General features: G+C 45.3%; 1 protein-coding gene across 3 annotated transcripts; it reads right to left on the bottom strand.

The window, feature by feature from the left end:
• Positions 1-26: 26 nt before the first annotated feature.
• Positions 27-14,391, bottom strand: LOC117429917 (ADAMTS-like protein 5). 3 transcript variants are annotated; one of them, XM_034049870.3, is made up of 14 exons: positions 12,800-14,390; positions 11,571-11,671; positions 9,995-10,067; positions 7,651-7,808; positions 6,763-6,823; positions 6,056-6,161; positions 5,729-5,856; positions 5,254-5,377; positions 4,493-4,576; positions 3,413-3,576; positions 3,006-3,231; positions 2,679-2,783; positions 1,634-1,705; positions 27-1,245 (listed from the first exon to the last, which is right to left on the bottom strand). In XM_034049870.3, the coding sequence occupies exons 2-14, from the start codon at positions 11,591-11,593 to the stop codon at positions 923-925; spliced, it is 1,647 nt and encodes a 548-aa protein (XP_033905761.3). In that variant the 5' UTR covers positions 11,594-11,671; positions 12,800-14,390; the 3' UTR covers positions 27-922. The 3 variants fall into 3 exon arrangements, with proteins under 3 accessions (XP_033905761.3, XP_033905760.3, XP_033905762.3); XM_034049869.3 differs by lacking the exon at positions 11,571-11,671 and having other exon boundaries at positions 13,354-14,391; XM_034049871.3 differs by lacking the exon at positions 11,571-11,671.
• Between the last annotated feature and the right edge of the window lie 897 nt (positions 14,392-15,288).

The raw sequence follows: 15,288 nt of genomic DNA, 5'->3' as shown, positions 1-15,288 counted from the left end.
TATATATATATATATATATATATATATATTAATAATAATAATACACTTTTGTTGATTAAGTGACAGTAATAAAGACACATAATAATACAGGTACATGATTATAAATGTATATAATGCAAAACAAAATGTTATACACAAGTGATCTTTGGTGTCGTGCTGAGTTCTTTATAAATTATAAAACATTACCCAGGATCACACTCCAGTTCAGAAGGTCTGAATTGGGTGTGGGTGGGGGGGATAGAATATAGGGGTTAGACACACGCTCTCCCAAGGGTATTCTTTCACAAACCCCACCAGGGTAGGTTTGTACTCCAGACAACAGTTCACCGCTGAAGGGGTGTATTCAAACCCTGAATTACTGCTTCAGGAGCGGGTTGGCAGAGATTACAATGTGATGAGATTACATTGTCATTAAGGTCCCTGATGGGCTACATGTTGTGGGTGGGTTCTGTTTCTAGTGAACAAAAGTAATATTCACCTTTGGTACTGACTGTCTAAGTCCTTTCTCTCCTGGTCAGTTAATTTTCAAGTGACTTTCCCAAACTCTGGGAATTGAGGAAAGAGAATTGAGACTGACTAAATGAAATGACCCCAAATGTGAACTAATATTGCAACTTTTTGGTCAAAAAAAAAAAAAAGATCTAGGCAGATTTTTACATTTCAGATGTTCATCTGCAAATGAGATCTCTCTTTGTTCCATTTGCTGGCTCTCGGATCCCTAGTTCTGAGTTCTCTGTATAGAATTGGCTGGACCCTGGTGATCTCCAGTTCCCTGCTTCTGAACCATCCCCACCGTTCCTTACTCTTCTCATTTTCAAAACAAGCGCACAAGCTTCCTTGGGCTGCGGGCAGAGCGGTGTGAGCAGCGGTGTGAGAGTGTGTCGGTGTTCTCTCCAGGGTGGGGTGTCTCCAGCTCCTCTGATCAGGCCGTGGGAGGATAGCTCTGCTTCAGGCACTCCGGCTCCAGGGAGCGCAGCAGCTCATCCTCCCGGGGGCGGTAATCCCGCACGTAGCTGTCGGTCTCCAGCAGGATGCGGTTCAGCGTGCGCTCGTAGTTGACGTGCCGCCGCGCCATCATCACGTACTGGCGGCCCTCCTCCAGCTGGGGGCAGTCACACACGTTGGGCACCCACATGAACTCGCGGCGCACCAGCGGGAAGCGGTTGCGGTAGGTGTGGATCACCTGCATGTCGTAGCGCGTCTCCTGACCCCTGTACTGCTTCCCCAGCACCTTGCCACGGAACACTGCGGGATAGAGACGCATGCGGCCATCACTGGAGCTCTGAGGAACACTTTACCTTTCAATCTCTCTCTCGCTTCAGACAGCTTCTACCCCCGGACTGCACACATACAGACTCGTCCGCTCATTTATAAAAGCCTGAGACATGTTTTATTGGGTATTTTTGTCTCTCACTGCGAAATGTTTGTCAGCCCAATTTTTGTTTCATTGGTAACCAGGGTAAACAATTAAAAACATATGCTAGGTACCTCTCCAAATCTGAATCATGCATTAGAATAACTAATATGTTGCAGTTTTATTTATTCTTATCTGGAGTGGCAGACCATTGCATGCAAATTCACACACACACACACTCTCTCACTCTCTCACTCTCACTCTCACACACACACTCACCGAAGTCCTTCTGGCAGTACTGTCTGACGCGGTTTCCTTTCCCTCTAACCCTCCTGCACTTCCCACAGTGACCTGAAAAAGTGACAGACATTGAGGCAGGGAGCAGGCTTTCCAAATACCGATTATGTCTTCGAAATACAGGCAGAATAGTTCACAGTGTGAAACCCGTTTGTGAAACCAGCTAATGAACCTATTTCAACATCCTCACAGCTTACTAAAACTTCAAACAATGCTTCCAGTGATTCTGTAGCTAAAATGTGTTTTCTGAAGACATTCAGCTTGAATTTTAAAACAAAACCTCCATCTTACAGCTTATTTTGGTCAACCTTTGCCCCAGTGTGTGTGTGTGTGTGTGTGTGACGCAAATACATATTTGAAATATTTGATTGACCTTGATACAATCAAGAACTCTCACTGAGACCCCCCCCCCCCAGAGATATGCTGTTTAGCAGCAACATGAGTTGCATTACCCAGATTTCATAGTAATGCATGGTCATTATCAGTTTATACAGTCTAATAATTCATAAAAGCTGGGCTTAGAAATGGCTTTATGCTGCATGACCATCTTGTTGCGTCGGAGGGAGAGCAAGAGAGAAGATTGATTTCCCAGTGCTCAAGCCTCTCTGAGAACAGTCAGTCAGTCAGTCAGTCAGTCAGTCAGTCAGTCAGTCAGCAGGTGAAGCTGCTTTGCTAATGCTAAACAAGCCTTACTGTCCCTCTCCCTCCACACACACCCCCTGGATTAGAGGCTGGCACAGAGCCAGACTGGGACCCCCACATTCCAGAGCTAATCATAGATCAGGAGGGCACGCACTGCCACACACAGTGACCCACACTCTGTTCATAAAACAACTCAGGTAAATATTCTTTTAAGCATTTCAGTAAACAATACAATATATAAACCACTCCAAGAAAGCTTTGTGAATGGGAAGATTTACAATGATTGGAAAAGCTTTATGAATTCATACACAGTGTGATACGCTTGCCTGTGTAAAAGACCCCACTGTACTGTCCTGTACAGCACTGGGAGCAGGGCAGTACTGACCGGGTCTGTGGTGCTGAGGGATCTGGTTGCTCCAGTTCTCGTCTCGCTCCAGGCGTGCCTGCGGCTGGTTGTTTTGATGCCGAGACGGATTGTGTCCTGCAGGAGCTGAGGGAGACAAGAAACCGTTCCACTCTACTGAGCTACATAGCAACCCGGCACTGAGATAACCCTACAAAAATATAAAACTCAGTTAAAAATGACCGTGACTCAGAGCTACTAAACTCATAAAACTCTTTGTGGCCATGAACTACAGATACTCATGGAGGGACATCTCAGGTAATAATTAATTGTATTTATATACAACTAAAACAAATGAGCTGCTCTCACCCCAGGCTGGGGTAGTGGTGGTGGTAGTAGTTGAGGGAGGCCTGGCTGTTGTTGTGCTAGTAGTTGCCAGTGTTGTTGTGGTGCTGGTTGGACGTTGCCATGGCGAGAAGGTTGCCGATTGATGTGGCTGGTGCAGCTGGCTCCTCCCCCCATGGTAGAGCGCGTAACGGTCGCGTGGCAGCCAGTACTCATACTCGATCCCAGAGTTCCTGTCAGTGGACAGCACCTGCATGAGGGTACGAGAGAGTGAGATCAGGGGACTGGGGAAGCTGTGTGAGCCAGTGAGACTCAGAGAGACAGAAAGAGAAAGAATAGGAGGACAGAGAGAGAGAGAGATGTACTATGAAGGGAAGAAGGAGGTAAGTGTGGGGTCAGGGTGAGTGGGATGGGGGTGTGTGGGGCCTCACCATGATGTGCAGGTCCTCTTGGGTGGGTCCTGAAGCCTCAAAGCTCTCTCGGTTGTCTGCTGAGCGCTTGTACACCAGCTTGGTCCCAGCGACGCTGTACTCCCCCGGCCAGTCGATCTCCCAGTTACCATTGATGACATACTGGGAGCGCCCGTTCTGTAGTGCTGGGGACACAGGCAACGAAGGGTTAATAACAGACGTATCTTTCAACATTCCTGAAACGGAATGAGTTACAGTTTGCTCCCTCGTGAATTTCCATCATCACTTTTGGTCAATTCTGTGTAATTTCTGGGAACAATAAGTCTATCACTGTTAAAAAAAGAAACGGTCAAAATAACTTGGGTGCAGTGAAGATTGAATGCTTAATCTCTCTCCATACTCAGGAAGCCTGATTGTTTGTTGTATTGTCAAAACATAGAATTGAATTGTTCTGCCAAATTTTCCAAATGACTGCTGAATAGGATATTAGGAAATGAGGTACAGAAGAGGCACTTTCACTAGTAACAGCAGGTAAACGGTCCAACTGTGTGGCCATGTGCCATCCTTGGGTGTGCTAGCAGACTCTCTCCACTAGAGGGTGTCTAAGAGCAGCCCTGCAGTGAGAGGGGAGGAGAGAGGGAGCTGTTGTGGTGTGTGTTCATATCTCAAGATATTTCTGTCTCTAGCTGACAGCGGAACGATAGCTATAATGAATCTATTTTTAATGACGGATCCCACCCAACACAGCTGGGCCAGGCAAGTGAGCAAGGGGCACAACAGCTAAGAAGTGGTGATAATTATAATTTCACCAACCGGGTCGGTTTTACAGAGATTCCTCGCAGTGGTGTCACAGATTATATTTATCTATGATAGCTGCAGCAGGCTTGCTCTCAGTGAGTCTGGTCTTTGTCAGAACCTATAAAACCACCAGCAGGTAAAGCTGAATGACCGGGAGGCATTGTCTCCTATTGGATATGGCAGAGCAGGAGGACATGAGACATTGTGGCTTGTTAAGAGAGCGACCCCCTTCTGACTTGAGTCCTAGAAAGACTAGAGGGGTGCTGTGTGAGCTGAGCAGAGCAGAGGGAATGGAGCCCTTACCCAGGTAGTTCTTGCTGTTGTCAGTCACCCGGATGTGCGTGGCTCCAGCGGGAATCATTGTGACTTCATTATATCCAAAGGTACCTGAGACAGAGTGAGAAGGCAGTGAATCGAGAGGGATTTGATTGTGCAACCTTGGCAGCGCTGTTGATCAAATTCTCTTGTTAATGTATAAAGTAAAAAAGAAACTTTTATAAACAAGTGCTCCAGGATTGTCCATCTTTTTTGTGGCTCTGCCTTACCTGTTCTGGTCTAGTCACCAGAAACATGATCCTTTGCTACCGTTGCCTTTTTATTTATCAAGAAGTTTGGCTCCCTCCCTGCCTGCCTCCCTCCCTCCTTGCCTCCCTGCCTCCCTGCCTCCCTGCCTGCCTCCCTGCTTACCTCCCTCCCTGCCTGCCTCCCTGCCTGCCTGCCCTTCTCAGTTTTTGGACACTTGCACTACGTTGCCTTTATTTAAAAAAAAATAAAAATAAAGTCCCAGTAAACTAACTGCAACACATTTTCTGAAGCCAAAACAAAGCAAGTATTATGACTGCTTTTGTTTTTCCCACACATGCACTGAATTATGCAAAATATTCTCACTCTGCCTGCATCCCCATAATGGGGTTTCTGTTTAAACAGTGCTGATCCCATTCACTCATTCGTGTCCTGGGTGTTTTTGTTTTATATCCATAATCAGATCAATAGGCTTTCCTAGTTTCACAGCACAGAGTTTCAGGGACTGCCCCTCCGCTCTGTGTGCAATGCTGGGAGCTCACCGACAGCCTGGCTGGGGCTCTGGTATACACTGCGATGGAGCAGGCAGGTGGTGTTGCGCCCCCCACACACCATGCAGGCATCCTGCTGCTGCTCCGAGCCCAGGATCAGGTCACAGCCGGGCCGCTGCGGGGAGACACAAGAACACAGGCATCACCCTCACACTCTCAAGCAACAAAACAAACACACATTACTGTGTTTAAAGAAAGGGGTTTAAAGAATGGTGTTCAAGTAATTACTGCTGTAATCCTGAGAGGATGTTTCAGGGGACTGGGGTGTAGTCTAAGAGAGAGACAGAAAGAGTATCCCATGTCTGCTTTGTCTCCACTGCCACTGCTTTCTTGTAAAGGTAATGACCTTTGACCCAGGTTGAAAATGATATCATCATTACACTCAGTAAGGAGTATTTCTCCAATCCCTGGTCAGGACCTTCAAAGTGAAGCCCTAGTTTTCTGCACAGTCCCGGCACTCACTCACCAAACAGCGTCCGTTAATGCAGACCCCACCCAGTTCAGTCTGGCAGGGCGTCCCGTCCAGCACTCGTCCGAAGTTATAGTAGAAATTGTGCCCCAGTGCCAAGCAGCTGAGATCACAGGGGGTTGAACCTGCAGCCGACAGAAACAGGGAGTGGGTGTGGAGGGTATGCCAACAATTAGAAAAGAGACTGACTGTAAATATTGACACAAGCACAGACAGACAAGTACACACACACACACACACACAGACACACACAGAGACACTCGCTTTTGCCTCCCTGGAAGCACAGACACACACACACACACACACACACACACTCACTCTCACCTCCTTGGAAGGTTGTCCACTTGTATCTCCCGCTGCCCATCAAGGGTTTATCATTATAGGCGGCACACTGCAGCTCCCGGAACCCGAGCGCCCCTGTTGGACAGTCCTGCACACAAAGGGTTAAGTGTGGTTACACCCCATCAGTCCCAGCATGCACTGTGCCCCACTTACACAACAGCACAGCACTGAGGACTCTCTGCACGCTCCCCGGCTCCATGACTGCTCACTTCTCAAACATGCCATGATCAAATACCAGCCCTTATTAACGCCTTCTGAGTCAGCAGCAGTTTGCAGATATTTACACACACACACATACATGCCCTACGTTCTTTATGCAATCCACAACAACCATGTACAATTTATGAGCTCCCCGTCACAGGGATGAATAACTAATTTGTCTTTTTTTTGTGAGGTTGCTACTGTGGATTAAGCATGCATTGTAGCACGATAAGATAGGAAAGCCATCATGGGTTATAAAGGGAGGTCCTTTAGTAGACGCCTCTAGGTGCATTAACCGTTCAGCATGAACTCCTGCTTAGTAGTCTTAGCTTTAGCATCGACAGCACATTATAGCTCCCTGGTACTGAAGCGGCTTAGCTGAACAGATCAGCTCTTCCAGGAGAACACTACTGAAGTTATCAGTTTGTTCCAGGGCTTTCTTTCGAGTAGAAATGTTTGAAGGAAGCTGGGCACCTGCATGTTCTTACCTGGATGTTGCAGATCTTATACTGCCTGGGCTCTCCGGTGCACGGCCCCCCCTGCAGGTTCCTAGTGGGAGAGCGCAACAAGTGAGGAGTGTAGAAAATTACAATTGGACTTTCCTTTAAACTTGTAACATAACAGATCAGTTATAAAATTCTGCATCAGAAAAAACAAAACAAAACAGTGAAATAAAATACTGGAGCGAGTTTCACTTGCAACCACAAAACAAACCCTGAGCATTTCCAGATTAGAACGCTTATCTTTTGTGTGAAAAGCTCTATAGATAAGCCAAGTTCCCTGGAAAATAAGGGGAAAACCTATGATAAAAACACTCTCTTTATATGGGTGTTAGAGCTCTGTAAATGAGACAGAGGTAAGACAAATATGCGATGGTAGATAAAGACAAACCCAAACAAAAAAGCCAGGTTGACAAACATCTTGGTTTATGCCTTTATCGATGTAATGTTGGTAACTAAAGCATTAGCCAAAATATCTGTAAATATCTGAATAGCACAGCTGACTGCTAGGCCAAGGCCTACCCACTGGATGTACATTTCATCATGTTTTCTTTTCTTATTGTTTACTTGTCGTTTGTTTGTTGATGTATTCATGTTTAACCAAGCGCGTAGAAGCACTACAGCTGGAAGTTTGGCAACAGACGGAAATAAAACACGGAACAGATAATCGGTTGCTTAGCACAGATTTGTCAAGGTCTAAGCCAAAGTTCAATTTGCAACATCTTTTGGAAGGGAAATAAAACAGCTTCAGCTGTAAACTCTTCTATAGTTTTTTGTTGATTGATACTAGTTTTGTTAAATGAACAGTTTTCTTTTCCTTGCACAAACACGATGCAAATTGCACTTTGGAGATAACCAGAGAGGGGCGGTACCTACCTGGTGATGCAGGTGCGACTTCGAACGGAGGCCCCTCCTCCGCAGGTGCGTGAACAGGCGGACCAGCCAATCCAGGAGCTCCACTCGTTACCGAATCGCAGCTGCCGGCGGGCGCGACTCAGGGGCGGGGCTTCACCCCACAGGGAGCCCCAAGGGGTCTGAGGGAGACAGACAATCCTCAGCTCTACAGGGGCCACAGAGGCTCCCTGATCACACTGCCACAACTGGGCCAAAAGCTAAAAAAATATTCAAAACCTCACTAATATCCACTTTTCTGCTCTATTCCAAATGTGGACAGTAACAATTGCCCTGGCTTATGAAAGCAGTCAGTTTACAAAAATCATATTTTTATAGTTCATCAACAAAATCTATAGGCCTAGCAGTACAAATGTTACTCACGTCAATGGAAAACAATGAAATAAATAAATAACCACAGTAACAAATACCACTTGAGCTCATACTTTTGGGCCCTTAAATGAAGCTTCCGACTTGTTTGTCAATTGTTAACAGTTTTAGAAACCAAAATATTTCACATCCCATTAAATACCTTGATATCTGTCACCACGTGAGGAGAAAACTTGAAAGCACTGTTATACATTAGAAACTGACCCAACAATGTAAGCACTGAGTTTTAAATGTATTCCTTCCACTTGCTCTAAAGGTGGATTTAACTGACAGAGCACCCACCCATCTTCCATAGAACAGAGCTGTCAGATTAAGGTAACGTTCAGAGGTATAAAAAGGACTGCAATGCATGTAAAAGCTCACTAATGCATCACTGTGCAGTGATGTCCGACATGAGATTGCCCTCATTAACGCAAAGAAGGAACTCTAATCCTCTCAAATGAGTGTTCATATCATCTGACGAGGGCAAGACATCTGATGCAGTGGTACACTAGCCTTTCACTTCTGGAGGCCTAGGCTATTATTAGCAAATTCTGGTCACAGCATGAACTTGAAATGGTAGCTTCTGGAAGTGAAAATGTCAGCTGTGGACTTCTAATGGGTAGTTTTGTTGAAACAGATGACGGATGCACAGCTACAGTATAGAGGATAGTCAGTCTGTAGATGTGAGTCTTAGGACAACCTAAAAATAATTGGATATTCTAAATTGGGAGAAAATACTAAAAATAATTGGCGACTGCTAAATTAAAAAAACAAAAAACAAAAAAAACAGGCTTTTTGGCAAGCAGGTTTCAACCCAGTGAAGAATGACTTCGTTCTCCAGGAAAAAGAAATCGTTAAGACAAAGAAGCCAAGCAAAGAGAAGGAACAGTCAACAGTCAACAGTCTTGGCCTTGGAACTGCGTTGCTAAGCTGGAAACAATTCAAACAATGAGTGATAGTGTACTGATGGATGCAGAAGGACACTGTTAAGAACAAAGGCAATCCTTCAGTCATCCATTTAGCTTTGAATCATCTTTGTTTTTGGTACTGCCATTCTTAACTCTTTGGCCACAGCTGTATAGGTAACCTGAGAGAGTGCCCCTGATGCTTCTGATTGGCTGTGGGAAACTATTTCAGCTGAATGGAATCTAAAGTGAAAGTGCGGCTAACATAAATGTCGCCTCTTTGTCTCGGGGCAGCTGACTATCTCTCTGGGGGGGGTTGGTGCTGATGTCTGATGTTCCCCCTCTCCTCACCCCTGATGCTAACTTTATCCCCCTCCACACTAAGAGGAGCAAGCAGCGGGCCCTCTCCGCTGACAGCCATGGGAGCAGCGATGAGAGACTGCACTCACTCATGATCACTGAGCCTCCAGTTTAAGGTGGGCTTGGTTGATGAGGGGAGTTATAGGGTGCCCACAGTCCCAAAATCTCTGACGCTCACCTGTTAACTACAGAAAGTCTGGTACATTTGCATGCATTGCGACCTATTTTTATTAAGACAAATGAAAAAAAAGAAAAGTATATGAATCTTGTACTTAATGGTATGCCATGATTCAGGACTGCAGTAATGATACTAAAACCATTCACACAGCAAGTTATAAACCCGAGCACTTCACCAAGTCAGTTCTGGTTAAAATGCCAGTAATGCTATGCTACTGTAATGTGATTTGTTCTGATGTTTTACGACTATCAATGCACATTCCTGTATGTGTCATGTTACAGATAACAATGTCAGCTCATGACTGAGTGTTTATGACAGGAGTGTTTTAAGTTGTGACATTGCTGTTCTTCCATGACAGAATAAGCTAAGCCTGTGTAATTGTCATCTGTCCATGACCTCCACTTAGGAGATTTCTGAATTAAGCCAAAGAACAAACATTTCTGCCTTAAATGAACATGGTGAGCTTGAATTCCATGGCAGGCGTCCATGAGGTCTAAAGGTTGTGTAAACTCACATGGGGGGAAGACAGACAGACTGGAGAGAGCAGCAGAGTGAGGAAGGTCACAGCCACGCATTGAGACAGCCTCCTAGAAACAGCAAGGAGACAAAATAAACACTGTCATTCAATTATACATCAACCCCTGTGGGATTTAATCAGAGGGGGGCAGAGAAAGGCAGGCACTGACAGCTCACACAGCACAAGCAACCCTGGCCCTGGGGTCACAGGGCAGTCATTAATAACAACAAATAGCCTAGCCAGACTTGTCATGAACAGCGAGGCTCCCCGCAGACAGAATCCGAGGTCAGGTCTGAATTCCCCTGCATATCTGTCTGTTCTGCAGGGGTTCAGAGAGCTAGGCTTTAGAGAAAACATGGGCCCAATCCATCTACCACAAAGCTAGGAGGCACTGATTGACCCAAGACTGACTGACCACCATCATCCTTCCAGCCATTTAGTGTTGACGTCTCCAGCACTAAAGGCCCCTCTTTAGTCAAATCAAATACATGTATTTATTTAACCAGGTTTAACATGCTCAGAACTGATTCTCCTCCATACTGGTAACCTGGACAGGAGGGAGGGTTAAAATAAATAAAGATATACAATAGTTAGGTTAGGGTGATATAGCAAGGGCAGAATTGTATTGACTTGTATTGGTATTTAGCCAGGACTGTTACTGTCAACAGAGTAATAGGCAGGACCTAGCTCTAAGGTCTCACCTGAAAGACTGCCCAGTACCACCCAACACTGTGCTGGAGCACTGGCTTAGAGAGAAGCCTCCCACCCTTATCCCCAACCCCTAACCCCAAACCCCCACCCCCATCTCCAACCCCTAACCCCTAACCCTCACTCCCATCTCCAAACCCTAACCCCTAACCCCTAACCCCAATCCCTAACCCCAACCCTCTCCCACCCCCATCCACATCCCCATCCCCATCCCCAACCCCTAACCCCAACCCTTAACCCCAACCCCTAACCCCAATGCAAAACCCCAAACAGCGAACTGACTGGATGAAATGAAGTTTGTTAGGGTGTGCACTTTCCTTTCTTAATACCCTATATATTTTTCAATCTGTGATTTGTCTCTATTTAAAGACGCTTCTGACGCTGTGTGTATTATAAATACTACAAAGCTACAGAGCTCTCCATTGGTCTGCCAGAATAGAAACAGGAGCTGGGCTGCAACTGCTTTGGTTTCCCCCAGAAAATCTTGAAGGAGAACTTACAAACAACTTTGTTTTTCTAATTCAGTTAAACTAATAAAAAAAGAAATGTCCCTGAAGTGCAGGCGCTTATTCAAATGCTGTAACCATTAATCACACAAGCAAAACATGTCAGGATCCCCCCAGGCACTCACTCCGAGGGAATCAGCGACTTCCTGGGAAAAAACACAACTTCAAGACAGGAGCAGCGAACACACTCCACTTAAGGGCCCGGGCGACTGACAGCAGGATAGATCCACGAACACGAAATTATTTCTGCAGGTCAGGTCTGCTGAGTAACAGTGCATTTCCAGGGAAGAGCTGACTGATTAGAAGGAAGGGGTGTTAAGCTATGGCCAGGCTGTTGTTAGCGAGGATAGAGTGATTACCTCTTAACAAAATCCACCAACATAATGTCCTTCAGCACAGTTTTTAGTGCGAACCTGAGCTTGGTTGTGGAATGGCTGCAGGTGATGGCTCTTTATATAACCTGCAGGTGAGAATGTGACCTTTCAACTCTGTTGCCTTCCATGCAGGTACATGAAATCACTTTCAACATCTGTCCAGAACCAAGTAAAAACAATAAAACGCTATATTTTTTGGACCTCATACAGTGCCCCCCATAGTTGCCACTAGGTACAATATGGGTTATATTTACAAATCTTCTTTTCTTCTCCAGTGTAAGGAACAAGGTTCCTGAGAGATAGACAGATGGATAGATAGATAGCTAGATAGATAGATAGATAGATAGATAGATAGATAGATAGATAGATAGATAGAGTCAGTGGTGCACACATTGAGGAAAAGGCTATGTACACCAGAACACTAACGTAACGGGTTAATCTAGATACTTGTGTACACTGTGAAAAGTACACCCTGTACAGCAGGGCTACTCAACCCTGGTCCTGGAGGGCCGCCGTCCTTCTGGTTTTTGTTCTAACTGTTGGACCAATTAAGCTTCTAATAAGCACTTAATTGGTCCAATAAGTAATTTAGAGTACACAGTTAGAAGAAAAACCAGGCAGGACAGCGGCCCTCCAGGACCAGGGTTGAGTAGCCGTGCTGTACAGTGTACACCAGGGGTCTTCAACCTTGGTCCTGGAGAGCTACTGTGGCTGCTGGTTTTCATTTCAACCAGTCTCTCAGTTACTTAAGTGAACCAATTATTGGCTTAATTAGTCCAGATTAACATGTGTTCCAGATCTTTAGCCACTGATGATGTAAAGACACTTATAAAACCTGCTGGATAGGGGCTCTCCAGGACCAGGGTTGGAGACGCCTGGTGTACCCCCTACCAAAAAAATGCTTTTAGAAAACATGACCTCATACTATGAAAAGAATGCGTTAATATAGGAGGCTGTGTGGTCCAGTGGTTCAAGAAAAGGGCTTATAACCAGGAGGTCCCCGGTTCAAATCCCACCTCAGCCACTGACTCATTGTGTGACTCTGAGCAAGTCACTTAACCTCCTTGTGCTCCATCTTTTGGGTGAGATGTAATTGTAAGTGACTCTGCAGCTGATGCATAGTTCACACACTCTAGTCTCTGTAAGTCGACTTGGATAAAGGCGTCTGCTAAATAAACAAATAATAATAATAATAATATGCTCCATTACCTTACCTGATTTTTGAAAGCGACATATTCTTTGGCGACGAAAGGGTTAAGAACATTTCCAAGTTTCAATATACATATTTAAGCTATCCCGTGAGGATGTGGCGGTTTAAAAAGAATTCACAACAAAGTCAGACAGAGTTTCTGCTGCAACTTGACTGCAGTTCGCACCCATTGCTGCGGGATCCGTGGGGAGATGATCACCCCATTGGAACTACAAAGTCGAGGAAATTGTCCGTTTGAAAGTGATTGTTATTTTGTATATTAGATTTTCTACATACACTTACAAAAATCGCCCATTTAACGTATTAGCGCTGATCCAAGTGAATCCGCCTGGCGCCCGACAGACATCCCCTCGGGCTGGCTGACACACAGGGATGGGACCCGAACCTAGCGCCTTCTCAGAGGTGCTTGTCTAAGATATAATTATACTTTAATTAATCACTTTACTTTTTTTGTTTTTGCTGTGAGTGTGCCACATCACTTTATCAGGAAACGAGCCCGGACAGATCTCTCATTAAACCTCTACCTGGTGGGAGATTATAAATACGGTGTGTGCAAACCTTAGAAACGATTTCTCAGAAGACAACAATCTGGTCATATGTATATACAAACGATGTTAATTCCCTTTGTAGATGATCAGAAAGCAATCGGCAATCATTTTACACTCCGCTACAATAACCTAGTGCGTCCTTTCAGGTTCTAGCCAGTTACAATAAAACGCAGCTGTGCGCGGTCGGCTCGGTAGCTCTCAGGTGTTCACGTCATACAGCGCTTGCTTTGATTTCCTTCTCGGCAGCTGTGTAACGCGTGGTTCTCAGGAATGCGGTGTGACAGAATACGGGGGGGGGGGGGGGGGGTTGACTTAAGAGGTGTTTAATAGAATTCCTTCTTCTTTTTGCCCACTGGTATTTAAATGAATTCAGGCGTTCTTTTTTATTTCTGTTTCTGATTTAATGAATGCACCCTCGGCCCCCACCATTTGAGTTTCGGTTAAGTCTCTTGAACCATTGACAGGGGATGCGACACGGGGGGATTGCCAACAGGTGACTGTCAACCACTACAGCAATTTGGCTAAAGGCGTTTTGAAATATACATAAGAGGAGATAGTTCTGAAATCGGAGCTTCCTCTTCCCAGACAGGCACACACAGCAATCTGGCTGCGCCCCCTGCTTTATACAGATCAACTCAGAGAACCGGGAGTTAATGTCACTGTCTCTCTGTTCCTCCGGGTGGTAGTAGTAGTAGCGACGGGTAGGTATTTCTGCCACTCTCTGCTTTCAATAGTGGCAAACAGATATGCCCATTCCCTTCACTCCAAACACATTATCTCCACACCGCTGTTCCAGATATTCCCTGGTTCCAGGTGAGTGCCCCATATTCCCTGGTTCCAGGTGCGTGCTCTCCCCTTTTTCCACACGTCTTTAAATGTTCTGGAGCGGTTAGCAGCGGACCCTGGTCAGTATATCCTAGCTGGTACGGCGAGGTGCTTGTTATTCCCCGTATAACACAACCACTTCAGTATAATCACCGAGTATCACCAGACGCCGTTCTGCGCTTCTCACTCCCTCGCATGTTTCAGACTTCGGGTCTCGCCGCAAGAAATGGGCACACCTGAACCCCGCCCCTACATCTCGACTGACCAACCAGCGATCAAAAACAACCTCCCTTTAGCGAATCAGCGAAGGGCTCCTCCCACACCGCTCACAGACCGATAACATTGAAATTGATGCGAGGAACGCATTGAGTTGAGTGCTTTCTCTTAATGTTTTAAATAATTTAGGGGTGCATGTGAAAGTTGAGAAAGCTGCAGACCGCGCGGGGGACTGAAGCCGCCTGTCCTTGATGTCTGTCGTCTTGTTCTGTTACATTTCAAAGAACTTGATCAAATTTGATGTTAAAACTCCTTATTTAGTTTTTTTTTTCTTCCATCTGGACCAGTTCACTACAATTACTTTAGAGCAATGCCTTTTTTGAATGTGTGATTTGTTATTGTATATCACCAGTCTGCCCGTATTGCTGGGTGACAATGTGTGTCTCAGAATGAATGGCTGTGATCGCAGGGTCCACATTCTCCCCAATGGGATTCGTTGAGCCCCCATAGGTGGCCCGACCTTCACTGGTTATGTTTTTATTTTTAAGTAGTTTAGAGTGTAAGTTATATTTTGCTTTGTTTAAATATCCTAAAGGTAGGTTTAGCTATCGGGTCGTAAACTTCGCCCCCTGTATTTGCTTGCTACAATATCACTTTGTGCATCAAATAAATTGTTCGGCAGCTACTTACAGCAACAGGAGGTTATAGATGACATCTGCAAACTCTGCTATGGTTCAGAAAGCAAAGTGAACATGATAATATTTTTTTTTGTATAGGAAACACATACGTTAATATTTTGAACTTGTTTATGCACCTTTAAGTCTCAGTTGCTGTTTTCAGGAAAATATAATTAAACTATATTGAATAACAAAGTTTCCACTCAGCTGCAGACGCCTTTTTATTT

The sequence above is a fragment of the Acipenser ruthenus genome, chromosome 24 (assembly GCF_902713425.1).
Source record: "Acipenser ruthenus chromosome 24, fAciRut3.2 maternal haplotype, whole genome shotgun sequence".
NCBI lineage: Eukaryota > Metazoa > Chordata > Actinopteri > Acipenseriformes > Acipenseridae > Acipenser > Acipenser ruthenus.
The sequence above is the reverse complement of the archived record's forward strand: the minus strand, read 5'-3'. Positions and strand labels throughout refer to the sequence as shown.

Bases quoted from the DNA above. Each gene is read 5' to 3' on its own strand.
- LOC117429917 (XM_034049871.3), bottom strand. From the start codon at position 12,849: ATGTTCTTAACCCTTTCGTCGCCAAAGAATATGTCGCTTTCAAAAATC. The intron at 6,824-7,650 runs GTAGGTACCGCC...CTCTCCCACTAG, and splicing joins AGTCGCACCTGCATCACCAG to GAACCTGCAGGGGGGGCCGT. The intron at 2,784-3,005 runs GTGAGAGCAGCT...TGTCTCCCTCAG, and splicing joins CACCACTACCCCAGCCTGGG to CTCCTGCAGGACACAATCCG.